The 14,397-nt window shown below is 38.5% G+C and overlaps 1 protein-coding gene across 1 annotated transcript in view; it reads left to right on the top strand.

The window, feature by feature from the left end:
• Window positions 1–14,343, top strand: part of LOC130557895 (thrombospondin type-1 domain-containing protein 7A) — a 96,442-nt gene extending 82,099 nt beyond the window's left edge. Inside the window, 11 exon segments of the mRNA XM_057340024.1 lie at window positions 182–323; window positions 2,274–2,389; window positions 4,446–4,563; window positions 6,559–6,704; window positions 7,075–7,249; window positions 7,606–7,779; window positions 8,254–8,334; window positions 8,636–8,718; window positions 9,268–9,481; window positions 9,784–9,871; window positions 9,981–14,343. Coding sequence (XP_057196007.1) covers window positions 182–323; window positions 2,274–2,389; window positions 4,446–4,563; window positions 6,559–6,704; window positions 7,075–7,249; window positions 7,606–7,779; window positions 8,254–8,334; window positions 8,636–8,718; window positions 9,268–9,481; window positions 9,784–9,871; window positions 9,981–10,128 — 1,485 coding nt within the window. The 3' untranslated portion in view covers window positions 10,129–14,343.
• The last annotated feature ends 54 nt before the right edge of the window (window positions 14,344–14,397 follow it).

The raw sequence follows: 14,397 nt of genomic DNA, 5'->3' as shown, positions 1-14,397 counted from the left end.
CGACAGACGTGAAGCCTCAATGGAGCCATAAAAGCATCACAGCAGACTGTTTAGATGCACTTGTTCAAATGAACAGCTTGAGGAGAAATACGGAACGCTTTCAGCTGTCAGTTTTGACAACAGCTAGTAAATGGATTTGGAGTTCTGCAAAACGAAACCCAGTTTTCTATCTGTCTTAAAGCCGTGTACTGGAAGAGACGATCGTGAGAGGACCGCCTTCGCCCTGCGACTGCCTAAAGAGGGAGAGGATTGTCCGGTTAGCATGCAGACCGAGCCTTGCCTCCTGAACCGCAACTGTTTTCACTACAGTTATAACATCACAGGTGGGTGTTCTCATCATAAATGTGTATGCATTCCACAGTGTATGGTTGCCAGATTGCAGAAATTAAGTTACCCGCTGGCAGAAAACCGAAACTTTTTTAACCTTTTATCCCTGTTTGGGGGATCTGAACTCCTGTTATCTGGCAACCGCAAACATGAAGGCTCGCACAGCAGAGGCTCACACAAAAATCTGTAATATTATCTTCTATTTTTTTTCGACAAAGACTAAAAAGACTTTTAGGTACGTTTTTATTTTTATAACTACATTTTAGTCTCATCATTTTTCGTCAATGATATTGCATGCTGAAAAAGTCCCAGTTGTCGTTTAATGGCCTTACTTTTCGTCTCGTCATCGTCTCGTCTTCGTGCTGGGAAAATAGTCATTGATGAATATTTTTCGTCATTATTTTCGTTAACGAAATGAACACTAGCATGCATACACCTGTTGATGTGTTTAATATGAGTTGCGTATAGCGGCCCATAGAAACAGCCGCTAATGAGACTTCTATGTATATACAGCCGCAGAAAAAAATTAAGAGACCATTTCAAAATTTCATTTATTCTACATGTCTAGATACAGTATTTTGTGGCCATTTCAGTCCATTGTCTGTTGAATTTCAACAAAAAGGCTGACAGAATGACAAGACACATGAAAACTGTGATGAAAATATAGGTTTTCACATAAAAAATAACTTTTAAACTTTTCCTAAATAGAAATATGACAGTATTGCTTAAAAGTAAATATGAATTTGTTTTCTTAGCAGTATTTCAGGTCTGAAAAAATACAGTGCATCTTTTCTGCTATTTTGACCTGTTTCTCCAGTTTTTATTTTCTGCAAATTAATGCAAATAGAAACAATACTTTGATAACACTTTACAATAAGGTGCTATTTGTTAACAATTATTTAATGCATTAGCTAACATGAACTAACAACGAACAATACTTCTACAGCATTTATTAATATATTACTACATGTTAATTTCAGCATTTATAAATACATTATTAAAATCAAACATTGTCACTGTTAACATTAGTTAATGCACCATGAACTAACATGAATAGCTGTATTGACATGAACTAACATTAACAAGGATTAATAAATGCTGAAAAACGAAATTGTTCATTGTTAGATAATGTTTGCAAATGCATTTACTAATGTTAACTAATAGCACCTTATTGTAAAGTGTTACCAATATTTTTATTTGAAATATGTGAGGAATATTGTTAGCAGTTCACAGAATGAAACTAAATTACCATTTTACCTAAACACATACCTACAAATAGTAAATTCAGAAAAACTGATTTTGAAATGCTCTCTTCCCATTATAGTTGTCTTTGCACAATAAAATGTTTTAAAGGAATTGAACTGAAATCATGCATAATATTTTTTGATCATTTTCTTACTTTGCACATTTTGTTCTGTTTAGAAAGTCTGTCAAACAGTTCTGTTTTTAACCTCACCATAAATCCAGAATTGCCACTATTTACTTTCCTAAAACACACTCTTGGTCTCAATTAGTGCGTATTATTCCAAAACCAAAAAGTTGAGTCTAATTCCATCCACGAACCTATTGCATTGAAAAAGTAAAATACTGTGTAAAGTACTGGGTTGTGAAATGTTTCATGTTTAGTTCGGTGGCTGCTTGCATTTTTTCCAGTCTAGGAGTCTGGGCAGAACTCAAAAAGCGCTGTTTTTTTCTCTCTGTTTTGCCATTCAAGCGTTTTACGCGGCGTATGCATAATTCAGGAGCTAGAATCGTTACTGGAAATGCTTTTCCCATCTGCCCAGACATCATTCACGATACCTCCCAAAGAGCATCAGAGCGAAGCGCTGCAGTCAGGATGCTGAAACTGTGTCTTCAAACTTTCCTCTCTGGAAGATTCAAGCAATCTGACTTAGATGTGAAGTTTAACCACTGGATAATATCTGCGTGTGTGTGTGTTTTGTTAGACTGGAGCACATGCCAGTTAAATGCCAACGCTGTGTGTGGAGTGGGTCTGAAGACAAGGATGCTGGACTGCGTTAGAAGTGACGGCAAATCCGTTGACCTCAAGTACTGTCAAAAGGTTTGTTCATTAGTTTTCAGAGCCAGTCACTTCACACTACTGTATATTAAGTCAGTGGTTCTCAAACTTTTTCGTTGTAAGGCCGCCTTTGTGTAGAGTGCATCGCTTTGCGGCCCCCCATATAAAGACGTATAATCTTAAACTTAGAATTTTAATTAAACCAAAAAATTATTCGGTTATACGATGCTGGAACCTCAATTCTTTTGGTTGGTGGTGTCATTTTTCTGATGTTTGATTGCATAAAATCTATGATAAATTTCTATATTTCATAAAATGCCACAAAATCTGTGGCCCCCCTGGATCCATCTTGGGGCCCCCCAGGGGGCCACGGCCCCCAGTTTGAGAACCACTGTATTAAGTGCCTAAGAGTTGTAACTAAATTTACATTTGCTGAAAAAATATCAGTTTTCACAATCAAAATATTCATTTGGACTTGTTCTGCTGTGTTGTTGTCATGAGACTCAGGACACATTTTAATGTGTTGTCTAAACTGAACACATCTGTGTTATTTCTTGGGACACATTTTGTGTTTCTCTTAACAAAACGAGTATTGTCCCTTTCATTTATTTCACACAAAATCAATACAAAATGTGTTGCAATAACACATAATGTGTTAAATAGCATAACGCAAACAATTTGTTAATATTAACACATGCTAAGAGTGCAGTAAGCAATGAGGTAGGTCTTCTGAAGAAACTGAGGTATTTTTGACGTGTCCATTTCTTGAAATATTTTAAATTAGATGTAGTTATTATGGGATCTTTTGTTTTTTATATGACTATTGGCATGCTTGGATGTGTGTTTTTTTGCCTCTGCTAATGTGACCATATATTGAGACATATATTTTTAACCCATTTCCTTTTTTGTGTATACACATTACCAAAAGTTTGGAAACACTTACTCGCTGTTTATTTAGATTTTTCCACATTTTAGAGTACTAGTAAAAACCCTGAAATAACACAATTGTAACTATAGGATTTATGTTGAACTTGTGACTAAAAGCATGCAAACAAATTTAACTCTATGTTACTGTCTATTTTAGAATTTTCTTGTCACCCTTTGACTAGAATTTACAAAATTGTTCTTTTAGTATTTCCTCATTTAGCTTCTTGAGGTCTTAACCTAGGAAACTTTTTAAACAACATTGAATGGAAATTCTATCTATGCTGGGCTCTAATTGGCTGCTTTTTATTCCTTTTTTGGTCCAAGTCATCAATTTCACAATTATTTTTATTTATTTTTTGTTTTTAATTTAAATGTTAATAAATGTAAATTAAATGAATTAATTTTTAATTTTTGAACCTTCAGATTAAGATTTTTAAGATCATGAGAACCAATTTTGTCAAGTATGTCTAAACTTTTGACTGGTACTGTATGTTACTTTGTGATTCATTTAAATAAAAAAGCAATTGAATATAACTACAGTTACAGTCATATAGACAATTATTATCAAAGTTAGTATTGCTGATGCACATTGAAAAAGAAATTGTGCAATAATACCATCTATCTTAATCATTTTTTTAATTGATATATTATATTACATATAGTAAATTATTATTTATATTAATTCTTCTAATGATTTCTATACAGTTCTATACTTTTATGGTTCTACTGCTAAAGTGCGCTATAGAAATAAATCTGAATTAAATTTAAATATAAGCAATAGCAATAGCGATGCTCAATGAAGTGAGCAAAGGTCGTGAAGTTCAAATAGAAATTTCAGAATTTATATTTGCTCCTAATGAATGTTGTAATGATCCAACGTGAAAGGAAATTCATTTTTGCCATTTTAAGTTATGGGTTAATGCGAGTCTGGCAAGACATCAGTCAATATCAAACAGCTCCGGTCGCTTTAATTGGAGCTCGCGGCGAAAAATCAGCTCCACAGCATATTAAACCTGTCATATTAAACTCAGTCAGCAGGATGTTTCTAAGAAGTTCCCCTCCGACAAAGTGACTCCAGAAATCTCACACGTCTCTCTCTGAGTTTCAGAACAGTTCTCAACATCGTCTCAAACTGCAACAGGACTGAAGAGTTTCTTGTTTTCACTCACAGCTGGGCTTGGAGAGGAAATGGCAGATGAACGCCTCCTGTACGGTGGAGTGTCCAGTCAACTGCCAGCTCTCTGATTGGTCAGCCTGGACAGACTGCTCCCAGACCTGTGGCCTCGATGGTAATACAAAACATGACCATTCTGTTCAGTGTTTGTGCAATAATGAGAACTCTGGCTGTGCAAGACTGTGTATGTAAAATTGTCATCCCTGCTTGAAAGACTGTCTGTGTGAGGATGGTGAAATGATGTATGAGACCGAGAAATACTGAGATGAAATGCTAAACTTTGAGACACTTCTGCCTTATGATTAGAGATAGAATCGGCATTAGACAGAAACTCACAGTCTGACTGCCGAACACTTCAATGATGAGAGAGAGAGAGGGTGATGTATTGTGTGCAGTTTTATGCTAAACCTGTGGGATGAGCTAGCAGGTTATCGGAGACAGCCATGCCTTTAGACAGAAACTAAAAAACGAGAGTGTGTGTCTGTCTGTTTGGTGTAGTGTAGAGATGTGTTTATAGCGCTCCGGAGGTTGACGTCACGCGATCTGAACTCCTCCATCTTGTCAGGCTTTCAGGAGAGCGCTAGAGCGGCTGTAGCATTGCTATTGACAGTAGTCAATCATTTAAAACCAGGCTGTATAGACTTTACAAATCATACTATTTTAACATGATGGACAGTTGCTGTGCCTCAGGGTGCTAGAACAGGCGGGGGAAAGCAAAGAGCAAATCATTTGATCATATTTCTAAGGATCCCGAATCCCCGATAGACAATTAAACGGTTAACTGCAATAAAACGTGCTAACCAACACGTCACCGCTATCTCTTCCTCTCTGTCGTTATGCTGCCAAATCCTAAACAAGACATGTGAGAGCAGCACTCGCCTAGTCCAGCTGTGCAATCGCAGTGCACCATCGCGTCTGACCACCACCCATGTCTTCAATGGAGGGTCATTTAGTTTTTTGGGAATGTTTTACAGTACCTGCAAGATCAGCGATATAGCTAACTGTTATGCTGGCTACCTGCAAACAAGGACAGCTAGGGTCGATTACGTTAGCTCACAACACCGCTGACTTACCCTTCCAATGACGACAAAGCAGGTTAATGCCGGCAGACTCCAAAGTTGAATATCCATTGCAAAATTCACCACTCCAGGCTTTTAAAGAGTCTCCGGAGTAGGACGATGAAAAGTTGATGAGGTAGTTGTAGATGTCAGGAAAGCACTCCGGGGGCATTGTAGGGATCTGTTCTGTTTAATCTATTAAATTTAGCTACGCACAGGTCTTTGTCTTTTGAATTTAAGTGCGCGGTGAACTCTGTTGCCTTGATACTCATGCTTGCGCCAGTCATTTCATATTCGCTCCCGGCTGTCACTGCCTGCCAGTATGGCGGTGTAAACAGAATAGGTCACGTGACTGCCGGAGCTCTATAGAGACGTTTGTGTAAAGAGATTTGTGTGTGTGTGCGTGTGTGTGTGTGTGTGTGTGTGTGTGCGTGCAGAGGTCTGTCGCTGTATGTAGAGATATTTGTGAATAGACGCGTGTCTGTGTTTGTAGAGGTGTGTGCAGAGATGTGTGTCTGTAAGTGCAGAGATGTGTGTATAGAGATTCTTGTGTGTAGATGTGGAAAGGGTAAACCCTACGGTATTTGGACAAAATGTCCCCACAAAGATATATCCGCAATATCCAAAATCCTTGTCCTTGTGGGGACATTTTAATTTTATTAACTTTTTTGAAATTAACTTTTTTGAAAATCTAAAAGAGCAGACAGTTTTGTGTCATTGTTAGGTTTAGGGGTAGGGAATTATGATATACAGTTTGTACAGTATAAAAACAATTGCGTCTATGGAATGTCCCCATAAACCATGGAAACCCAACATGTGTGTGTGCGTGTGTGTGTGTGTGTGTGTGTGTGTGTATAGGTGAATGCCACAAAACCTTTCAAAAACACCCTAAATTCAAAAACGAAATCTGAAATTGAATAAAATGCCATTCAAATTGTTGCATTGTCTTTTCATTATTGTAATTTCAACTTAAAAATAATGTTTGAATTGTCAAATATTTTTACTTTATAATGATCTCAAAGTATACAATATACTGTATATATATATACTAGGGAAGATGTGGCGCAGACGGACAGTGCTCCAGGCATCTCAGGGAGACGGCAGGCCGTGTCCGTCCCAGATGGAGCAGTGGAAGCCGTGTCCTGTTCAGCCCTGTTACAGATGGCAGTACGGCCCCTGGTCAGAGTGTCGTGTTGAGGTCTCTCTCTCTTTCTTACTTCTGTGATGTATGCTAGACGTGTTCCTGTAGTTCAACTGGTATAATCATTTTCTGTTTTTGTCAGAAATGTTGTGCATTCTTCACTGTCCTATTTTCTGCCGAGCTTCGAGGTGGCTCATGAAAGTCAAACCCTTTCGTGTTTAATGAATCGCATCGTACAACAGAGCTAAATACCTCAAGCGCCCATCAGCCGAACTCGCTAACTACCTGCGCCGGAATCTCGCTGTCAACCTCGTCCTCTCATCTCTTTTCTCTGATCTTCCCTGTTTCTATCCTCCTTTTGATCTCTGGATTTAGAAAGCGTTTAGAACTGCCGTTTCAGACCTGGTTGTGCGTTCGTGTGTTGTAGGAGGTGGTGTGCGGGGTGGGCCTTCGTTTCCGGAACCTGTCGTGCTTTGTATCTGATGGATCCAGCGAGGGGAAAAGCAGCACTGTAGAGGAGGATCTGTGTTCTGGACTGGAACAGGCCGTCGATGGGGATAAAAACATCGTTCTGGAGGAGACCTGCACTTTACCCTGCCCTGGTAACAAGATGTGTTTTGTCTTCTGGTTGCATTACTTAATTCAGTTTTGTCAATTATGTTTTTTTGTAATTCTATTAGTTAATTTAGTTAATGTGTTGAGTTGTCGGCTGCAGTTCACTTAATGGCCACTGGTGTCGCTAAAAACAAGTCTTTCTGAATGGGGTGTACAGCCCCTTTTGTTTTATTTTAATTATATGATTTTAACATTTCATGAAAGATAGTTAATTAGTTAACTACTTTGTTTTAGTAATTAACTGCTGTAAATTTTGAGTAGCTTGAGAAGACAGTTGTGCAGGATCTTTTGTTTTTACTGCTGTAGGTGTGTCGAGTAAACCAGCTCTTGTTTTTCTCTTCAGGTGACTGTTACCTGATGGAGTGGTCCGACTGGAGCTTGTGTGAGAGCGTGTGCGTGAAGGGACAGCGTTTGGATTATTCTGCATCGCAGGTCCGGTCACGTGCCGTCGTCGCTCAGGAACCAGAAAACATCGCTCAATGTCCCGATCAGGAGTGGCAGTCCCGTCCCTGCAGTGGTGAGAAACTCTCACACACTTATATACAGCATACGCAGCTTTAATCTGATTTTTTATTATTATAAAACAAATTATTGACATTTTCTTATTTATTTTATAGTGCTGTCATTTATATGTGTATTATTGTGTAAAAGAAATTAAGTCACTTGAACTGTGTTTTCTAGCTTGGATTCGCCATCATTTTTAGAAAATGTTATAATGCTCTTATTTAATAATAATGTGTTTATTATTATTATATAATAATGAATGTTTATTATTAAGTTTTGATGTTTTATTATAAAATACAAATATATTTCTTACATTTTATTTATTTCCAAGTTTAATTCTGATAATGAAAGTTTCATCGGACACACATGCCTGACCCAAAGTTAAATGAAAGCACTTCATGAAATGATGTCACCTGTAATCGCTTGCAGTTCAGTAGCATATGGCTGCTGTGTATTGTATTTATATTTATCCTGTTAATTCTTCTAGATGGCGAGTGTTTCGAGTACAGATGGATGGGCAGTTCTCAGCTCATCTGGTGTGAACGTTCAGATGGAATAAATGTAACAGGTGAAAACAGTAGACCATCCGGGTACTTCAAGAATACTCATTTCAGCATACTATGATTTGGGACATAACAATTCTAATTTCGAAAACTATTTAGGACGGATAGCATGTGAATGGCACAGTCATAGTGTTTCATAGTGTTCTTTTTTCTGAATACTTGAATACTCAAATGACCTACTATGTTACTTCTATATTCCCATAGCGCTTTTTACAATTGAAATACAAAAAAACACTGCATGCAATACTGTGTCCCACAATGCAATGCACTAAAGCTTGAAATGATCACAGCTGTTTTTTCTGACAGGTGGATGTCATCCGACCCTGCCGCCAGCTTCAGATCAGTCGTGTGATCCTCCTTGTGACAAGCCGCAGTCATTTTGTTCAGAGGTAAAACACAAGAGGATTGTGGGATTTGTTTGATTCTGAGAGCTAGGCCGTAATTGCAATTATCATAATGGAGCCGGTCAGGATGTCAAGGTCGTACACTATACTTTTTTATTTTTAAATATCATCCTTACTGAGTGAATCTAACTCGCTGGTTACTTTATAAGGAACTCAAACTAAATGTAACTTAGGTTGAACTGTTTAATGGATAAGTCTTTCCTTTAAAGGTATGAGTGATTTCAGTAGAATGTTTCTGTGGTTAAATGTTTATCTGAAATGCATTATTCATTAAAAATGCCTGCTGTGAAATGAATTCCCCAAAACTTATTTATATTCTAAGACTTTACATTTAGCCAAAAAAACGATTAGGATGTGTTTTTACAGTTTTATAGACGCAATGGTCTCTGCTAGCATAATATATTAATATTATATGTGCACTTTTGTCCAAATGTATTAAACAGCCTGCATATTTCTATACTACGCACTAAAAGCAAGCAGCGAGTGAAAGTGGAGAGCATGGATTTATTTGTGTGTCTTTGCTGCCCCCTGCAGGATGGTTTGTGTGTGTGCGAGGAGGGCTTCACTGAAGTGTTGACTGCGGAGGGGCTTTTGGAGCAGTGTACACCAATCCCAGTGCTCGAGATCCCCACGGCAGGAGACAAGAAGGGCGATGTGAAGACCAGCCGGGCCGTTAACCCCACCCTTCCCACAACGGAACAACCGGGCCGCGTCGGACGCACGTGGTACCTGCAACCCTTCGGACCAGGTGAATGTCTTTCAATACTTTAAATGATTTTAAGACTGTTGACGTTTAAAACGAATGTACTGTAGATTGTAGAGGTCAGATCATCTGGATTTGAGGAAATTTGATGAGAAATGTTTGAGTTCATATTGAGATCTTCAATAATATTGACTTTTGACTGCAGACTTGACAAATCTGAGCTCAGTTTGTGGCTTTCGTCTTAAACTCCAATGGATTCATTTGTGAGATTTCTTATGAAATTTATTATGTTCTTATCATGTTAAAGAGATCTAATTTGTGTCTAATAATACGTCTGTAAATTCCAGACGGTAAGCTGAAGACGTGGGTTTATGGTGTGGCGGCAGGTGTTTTCGTCCTCCTGGTCTTTGTAGTGTCCATGATTTACCTCGCATGGTAAGAACACCTTTACGTCACCTTTACGTTCTTCATTTGCTCCAAGCGTTCATTCGATCATGTTTTCATTTAACCCATCACGCATGCCTCCCTCATCCATTACGAGCAGCAGGGATTGTGCCATCCGTCGGTCACTCGGGACGCCCGATTCGAACGGTACTGTGGTGTGGATGGGGCAGGATGCTCACGAGCTGACGTACACCTGTCCTGAGTGCCAACAGTCCGGTCGAGAGTTAGAGCCAGTTAAAGGCTCCTGATTTCCATCCGTCCATCACAGCCCCGCTGCCTCCGCCTCACGCTGCCTTATGTTCTGTCTCAGCTCTGCATGAGCCACCCGGTATGCTGCCTGTGGTTTTATTTTTAAACTGTCACCTAGTGAGCTGCCTACATAGGCAACATCATATTTGAAAAACAAACATCACCTCAGATATGTTGATTTTATATGCTGAGGTAACCACAAGAATAAAAGTACGAATATATAGACAAAAAAAATGAAATAGTTGCTCGTATTGAATGAAATGTGTTGTTGTTTATAATCAATGTTTTTCTTGATTGGTCCGCTGTCACGAGTGAATGACAGGATGCATGTGATGTGTAAATAAAATCTGGCCAAAATGAGGTGTCCTGAACCTTTTAGAGCATGATGCCTTAAAGATGCGGCCTATGTAGTAAGCTCACTAGGTTTTGGAGTGACTGACTCATGAAATGGAGTACCTCAGAGATGACGTGTTGTTGTAGACCGACCCGGAAGTTCCCTCGACAGAAAGCCAATGCATTTTTCCCACAGCCTTCTGGAAGATCGCAAAGAATAAGATCTGTGATGTTTACACCAGTGGTTCTCAAACTGGGGGCCGTGGCCCCCTGGGGAACCCAAAGATGGATCCAGGGGGGCCACAGATTTTGTGGCATTTTATGAAATATAGAAATTTATCATAGATTTTATGCAATCAAACATCAGAAAAATGACACCACCAACCAAAAGAATTGAGGTTCCAGCATTGTATAACTGAATATGTTCTAAATTAAAGATTATACATCTTTATAAGGGGAGCCGCAAAGCGTTGCACTTAACACAAAGGGGGCCTTACAACGAAAATGTTTGAGAACCACTGGTTTACACGTTTTGTCTATCAAGATTATCTTTACAACCCAACACAACATTTATTACTTTTGAGAACTAAATACAATCGCTATCACCACGGCTAGAAATAGACTACGGTCGCTCGATGACCACCAAGGCTCCGACAACTTTTTCCAGTTTTATTAAAAACGTGTTCCCTGAGTAAGTAATTACTCTGTGAATGAATCCACAACAACGATTTTAGAGGTTTGTGTCCATCGTGCATTATTGCGCAATTTAAATGCGTCATGACGTTTAACGTCCCCACCGAAGGATGACGCTTTTAGCAACTTGTTAGCAACCGCCGTTTTTAAGACACAGAAGGGTTCAAAAGATCACGGGCGCGTTATAACTGGTGTGTTTTATGTCATAGATTAGAATGTGAAAATATTTAGAGGTATCGTATTTCAGGCGATTAATCAAAAACCCCTAAAAAACTCATAAGCTGCATATGAATTCGCTCACAAGTTCACTCATGCACTATTCCCTATACATCGAATGCTAAATAGTCCACTATAGGGGGAAGAAGTGAATGTAAATGATTAAACGATTTCGGACACTGATGTAATATATCCTTAAGTTTATTTTTATCTTATTTGTCACATTTATTGTAATAGTTTATAATTAAGAGAACAAAACAACTATTTGTCATGTTTATTGTATAAATAAGAATGAGAAAAAAAGAAATGTCTTAATAGATGTTTTAAAAGCAGTTCATGTAGGAGAGGCTCTGATCGTTACCGGCAGCGTATTCCAGAGTTTAGGAGCATAGACTGAAAAAGACCTGTCACCCATAGATTTCAAACAAGAATTCGGGACGTTCAACAATAGCTGGTCTGAGGATCTGAGAGATCTTTGAGGTGAATAAAGATTCAGAAGTTCTGGTATATAAGAAGGAGCAAGTCCGTGTAAAGCTTTAAAAACAAATGTTAAGACCTTAATATCAATTCTTTGCTTCACCGGAAGCCAGTGGAGGGAGGCTCTGATGTGTGAAATATGGTGCCGCTTTTTTGCCCCCGTCAAAAATCAAGCTGCAGCGTTTTGTACCAACTGAAGTCGTGAGAGTGATGATTGACTAATTCCAGCATACAAGCCATTGCAGTAATCAAGCCTTGAGGAGATAAGTGCATGAATAACTGTCTCCAAGTCACTGAAAGAAAGGAAAGATTTTAACTTTCGCAGCTGCTTTAGTTGGAAAAAATCTGACTACAGAGTTTACTTGTTTATCAAACTTCAAGTGGCAATCAAAGATAACCCCCAAGTTTTTTACATATGGGTGACTATTTGTCTGAAGGGGCCCCAGGAGAGTACTGTAATTATCAATCAGTGCTTTTGAGGATGACCTCAGACTTTTTCTCATTCAGCTGGAGAAAATTTACATCCATCCATTTTTTAATATCCTTTAAGCAGGCTAGCAATGAAGGAACAGAATCACTGCCAGAGTCTAATGGCAAATAAAACTGGGTATCATCTGCATATATGTGATAAGAGACCTTATGACGCGCAAAAATCAAACGTAAGGGGAGCATATAAAGAGAAAATAAGACTGGACCCAAAATTGAACCCTGTGGTACCCCACATGTAATCGGCGTTGGAGATGAAGAAAATTCTCCAATTTCAACAGATATGCTCCTGTTTGAAAGATAAGACTCAAACCATACTAATGCAGCATCACAGATACCAACCTCATGTTTTAATCTGTTTAACAAAATGCAATGGTCCACGGTATCAAAAGCTGCACTTAAATCCAACAACATAAGTGCTACACATTTACCAGAGTCAATTGATAGTAGGATGTCATTTGTCACTCTTAGGAGGGCAGACTCGGTGCTATGCTTTTCCTTAAAACCAGACTGATAGGGATCCAAAATATTGTTGGAAATTAAATACGGAGTAAGTTGGTTTAAGACCACTTTTTCCAGGGCGCCTTAGAAATAGGTCTGTAATTTTGAAGATCAGAGAAATCCAGATTTGTTTTTTTAATCAGGGGGTGAACCGCCGCATGTTTAAGACACGATGGGACAATGCTATTATACAGGGATGCATTTATAATAGACAGCACACTAGGTGAGATAACGTCAAAAACCTCTTTAAAAAGGGTAGCAGGAATGGAGTCAAGAGAGCATGTGGTCAATTTCATGCTGGAGATTACAGGTCAGAAAGAGATAGGGTTTGAAAAGCAGATAGACTGGCAGAAATAATCGGTGAATTGTCCCAACATATGGGTGATGAATTTACAATCTGGGACCTAATACTGACAATCTTATTTATGAAGAAGCTGCAAAACCTCTCACACAGATCAACACTAGGAACCAAACCAGATACGATTGGAGGATACGAACAGTAGGCGAGAAATACCCGGATGGGCTTCTACTTCCGCCGTGATTCGTGAGTGTGGATCGGATGGACACTTCTCTATCCCATGATGCCACGGGAGTTGAGCAATGGTAAAATTTCAAAAGTGAATCAAATAAATATAGCGGAAAACTTTAAGGCGGACGTCCGTTTTTAATGTAAGTGCCAAAAAAAAGGATTTCTCGTGACTAAATGATGTTTTCATCAACGCTCACGCATGCGTTGTTGTTAATACGTCATAGGTCAAAGAGCATAGGGGTCGCATGACCATAAAACATGGCGGATGCAGTATGTCCAAAATGTATTCATACTACTCCCACTCTATATACTATATAGAACGTACTGTTTTAACATCCGATACATAGGTACTTATTCAAATTCAGTACGTACTATCACAGTATGCGATTTAGGACGCAGCGCAAGTGTAAATCAGATGTACACTCAAAATCAGGGTGCATTGTGGGAAAAAAGTAGTGAATGAATGTATGGAATGAGTTGTTCACTGAGAATTTGGACAACACTACAAAATGGCGGCCACCCGATACAGTGCACTATATAGGTGATAGGGGGCGAATTCGGACACAGCTACAGACTTTTGGGCCGTGGAACCGGAAGTGCTAAAATGCTAACTCAATTTTTCGTTTTCTCAGTCGTCTTTTTAATATTGTATTTCATGATATTGTATTTGTATTAGTTGCATGCCATATGTCGCCCATGCACAGACTTGAATGTTCTGAGAGTTACAGCCGCATATACATTTGTGACTTAAACTGCCATAAAGATTTAAGCCTGGTTTCACAAGGCTTATCTTAAACCCGGACTATGTTTTAGTTGAATTAGGACATTTAGGTCGCTTTTATAAAAATGCATTAGAAAAAAAACATTACTATATCTAATTACATTAGATATAGTAGGAATCGTAATATAGAGAAATAAAAAAATAAGTACAGAAAAAAATATAGATTATGTATAATCATAAATGCTTTGTTTTGAATAATATAGAATATATTCTAATATCATTTGGTAATTTAAATACAGTCATTATGTTATT

This window comes from Triplophysa rosa, linkage group LG8 (assembly GCF_024868665.1).
Source record: "Triplophysa rosa linkage group LG8, Trosa_1v2, whole genome shotgun sequence".
NCBI classification, from domain to species: Eukaryota; Metazoa; Chordata; class Actinopteri; order Cypriniformes; family Nemacheilidae; genus Triplophysa; species Triplophysa rosa.
The sequence above is the reverse complement of the archived record's forward strand: the minus strand, read 5'-3'. Positions and strand labels throughout refer to the sequence as shown.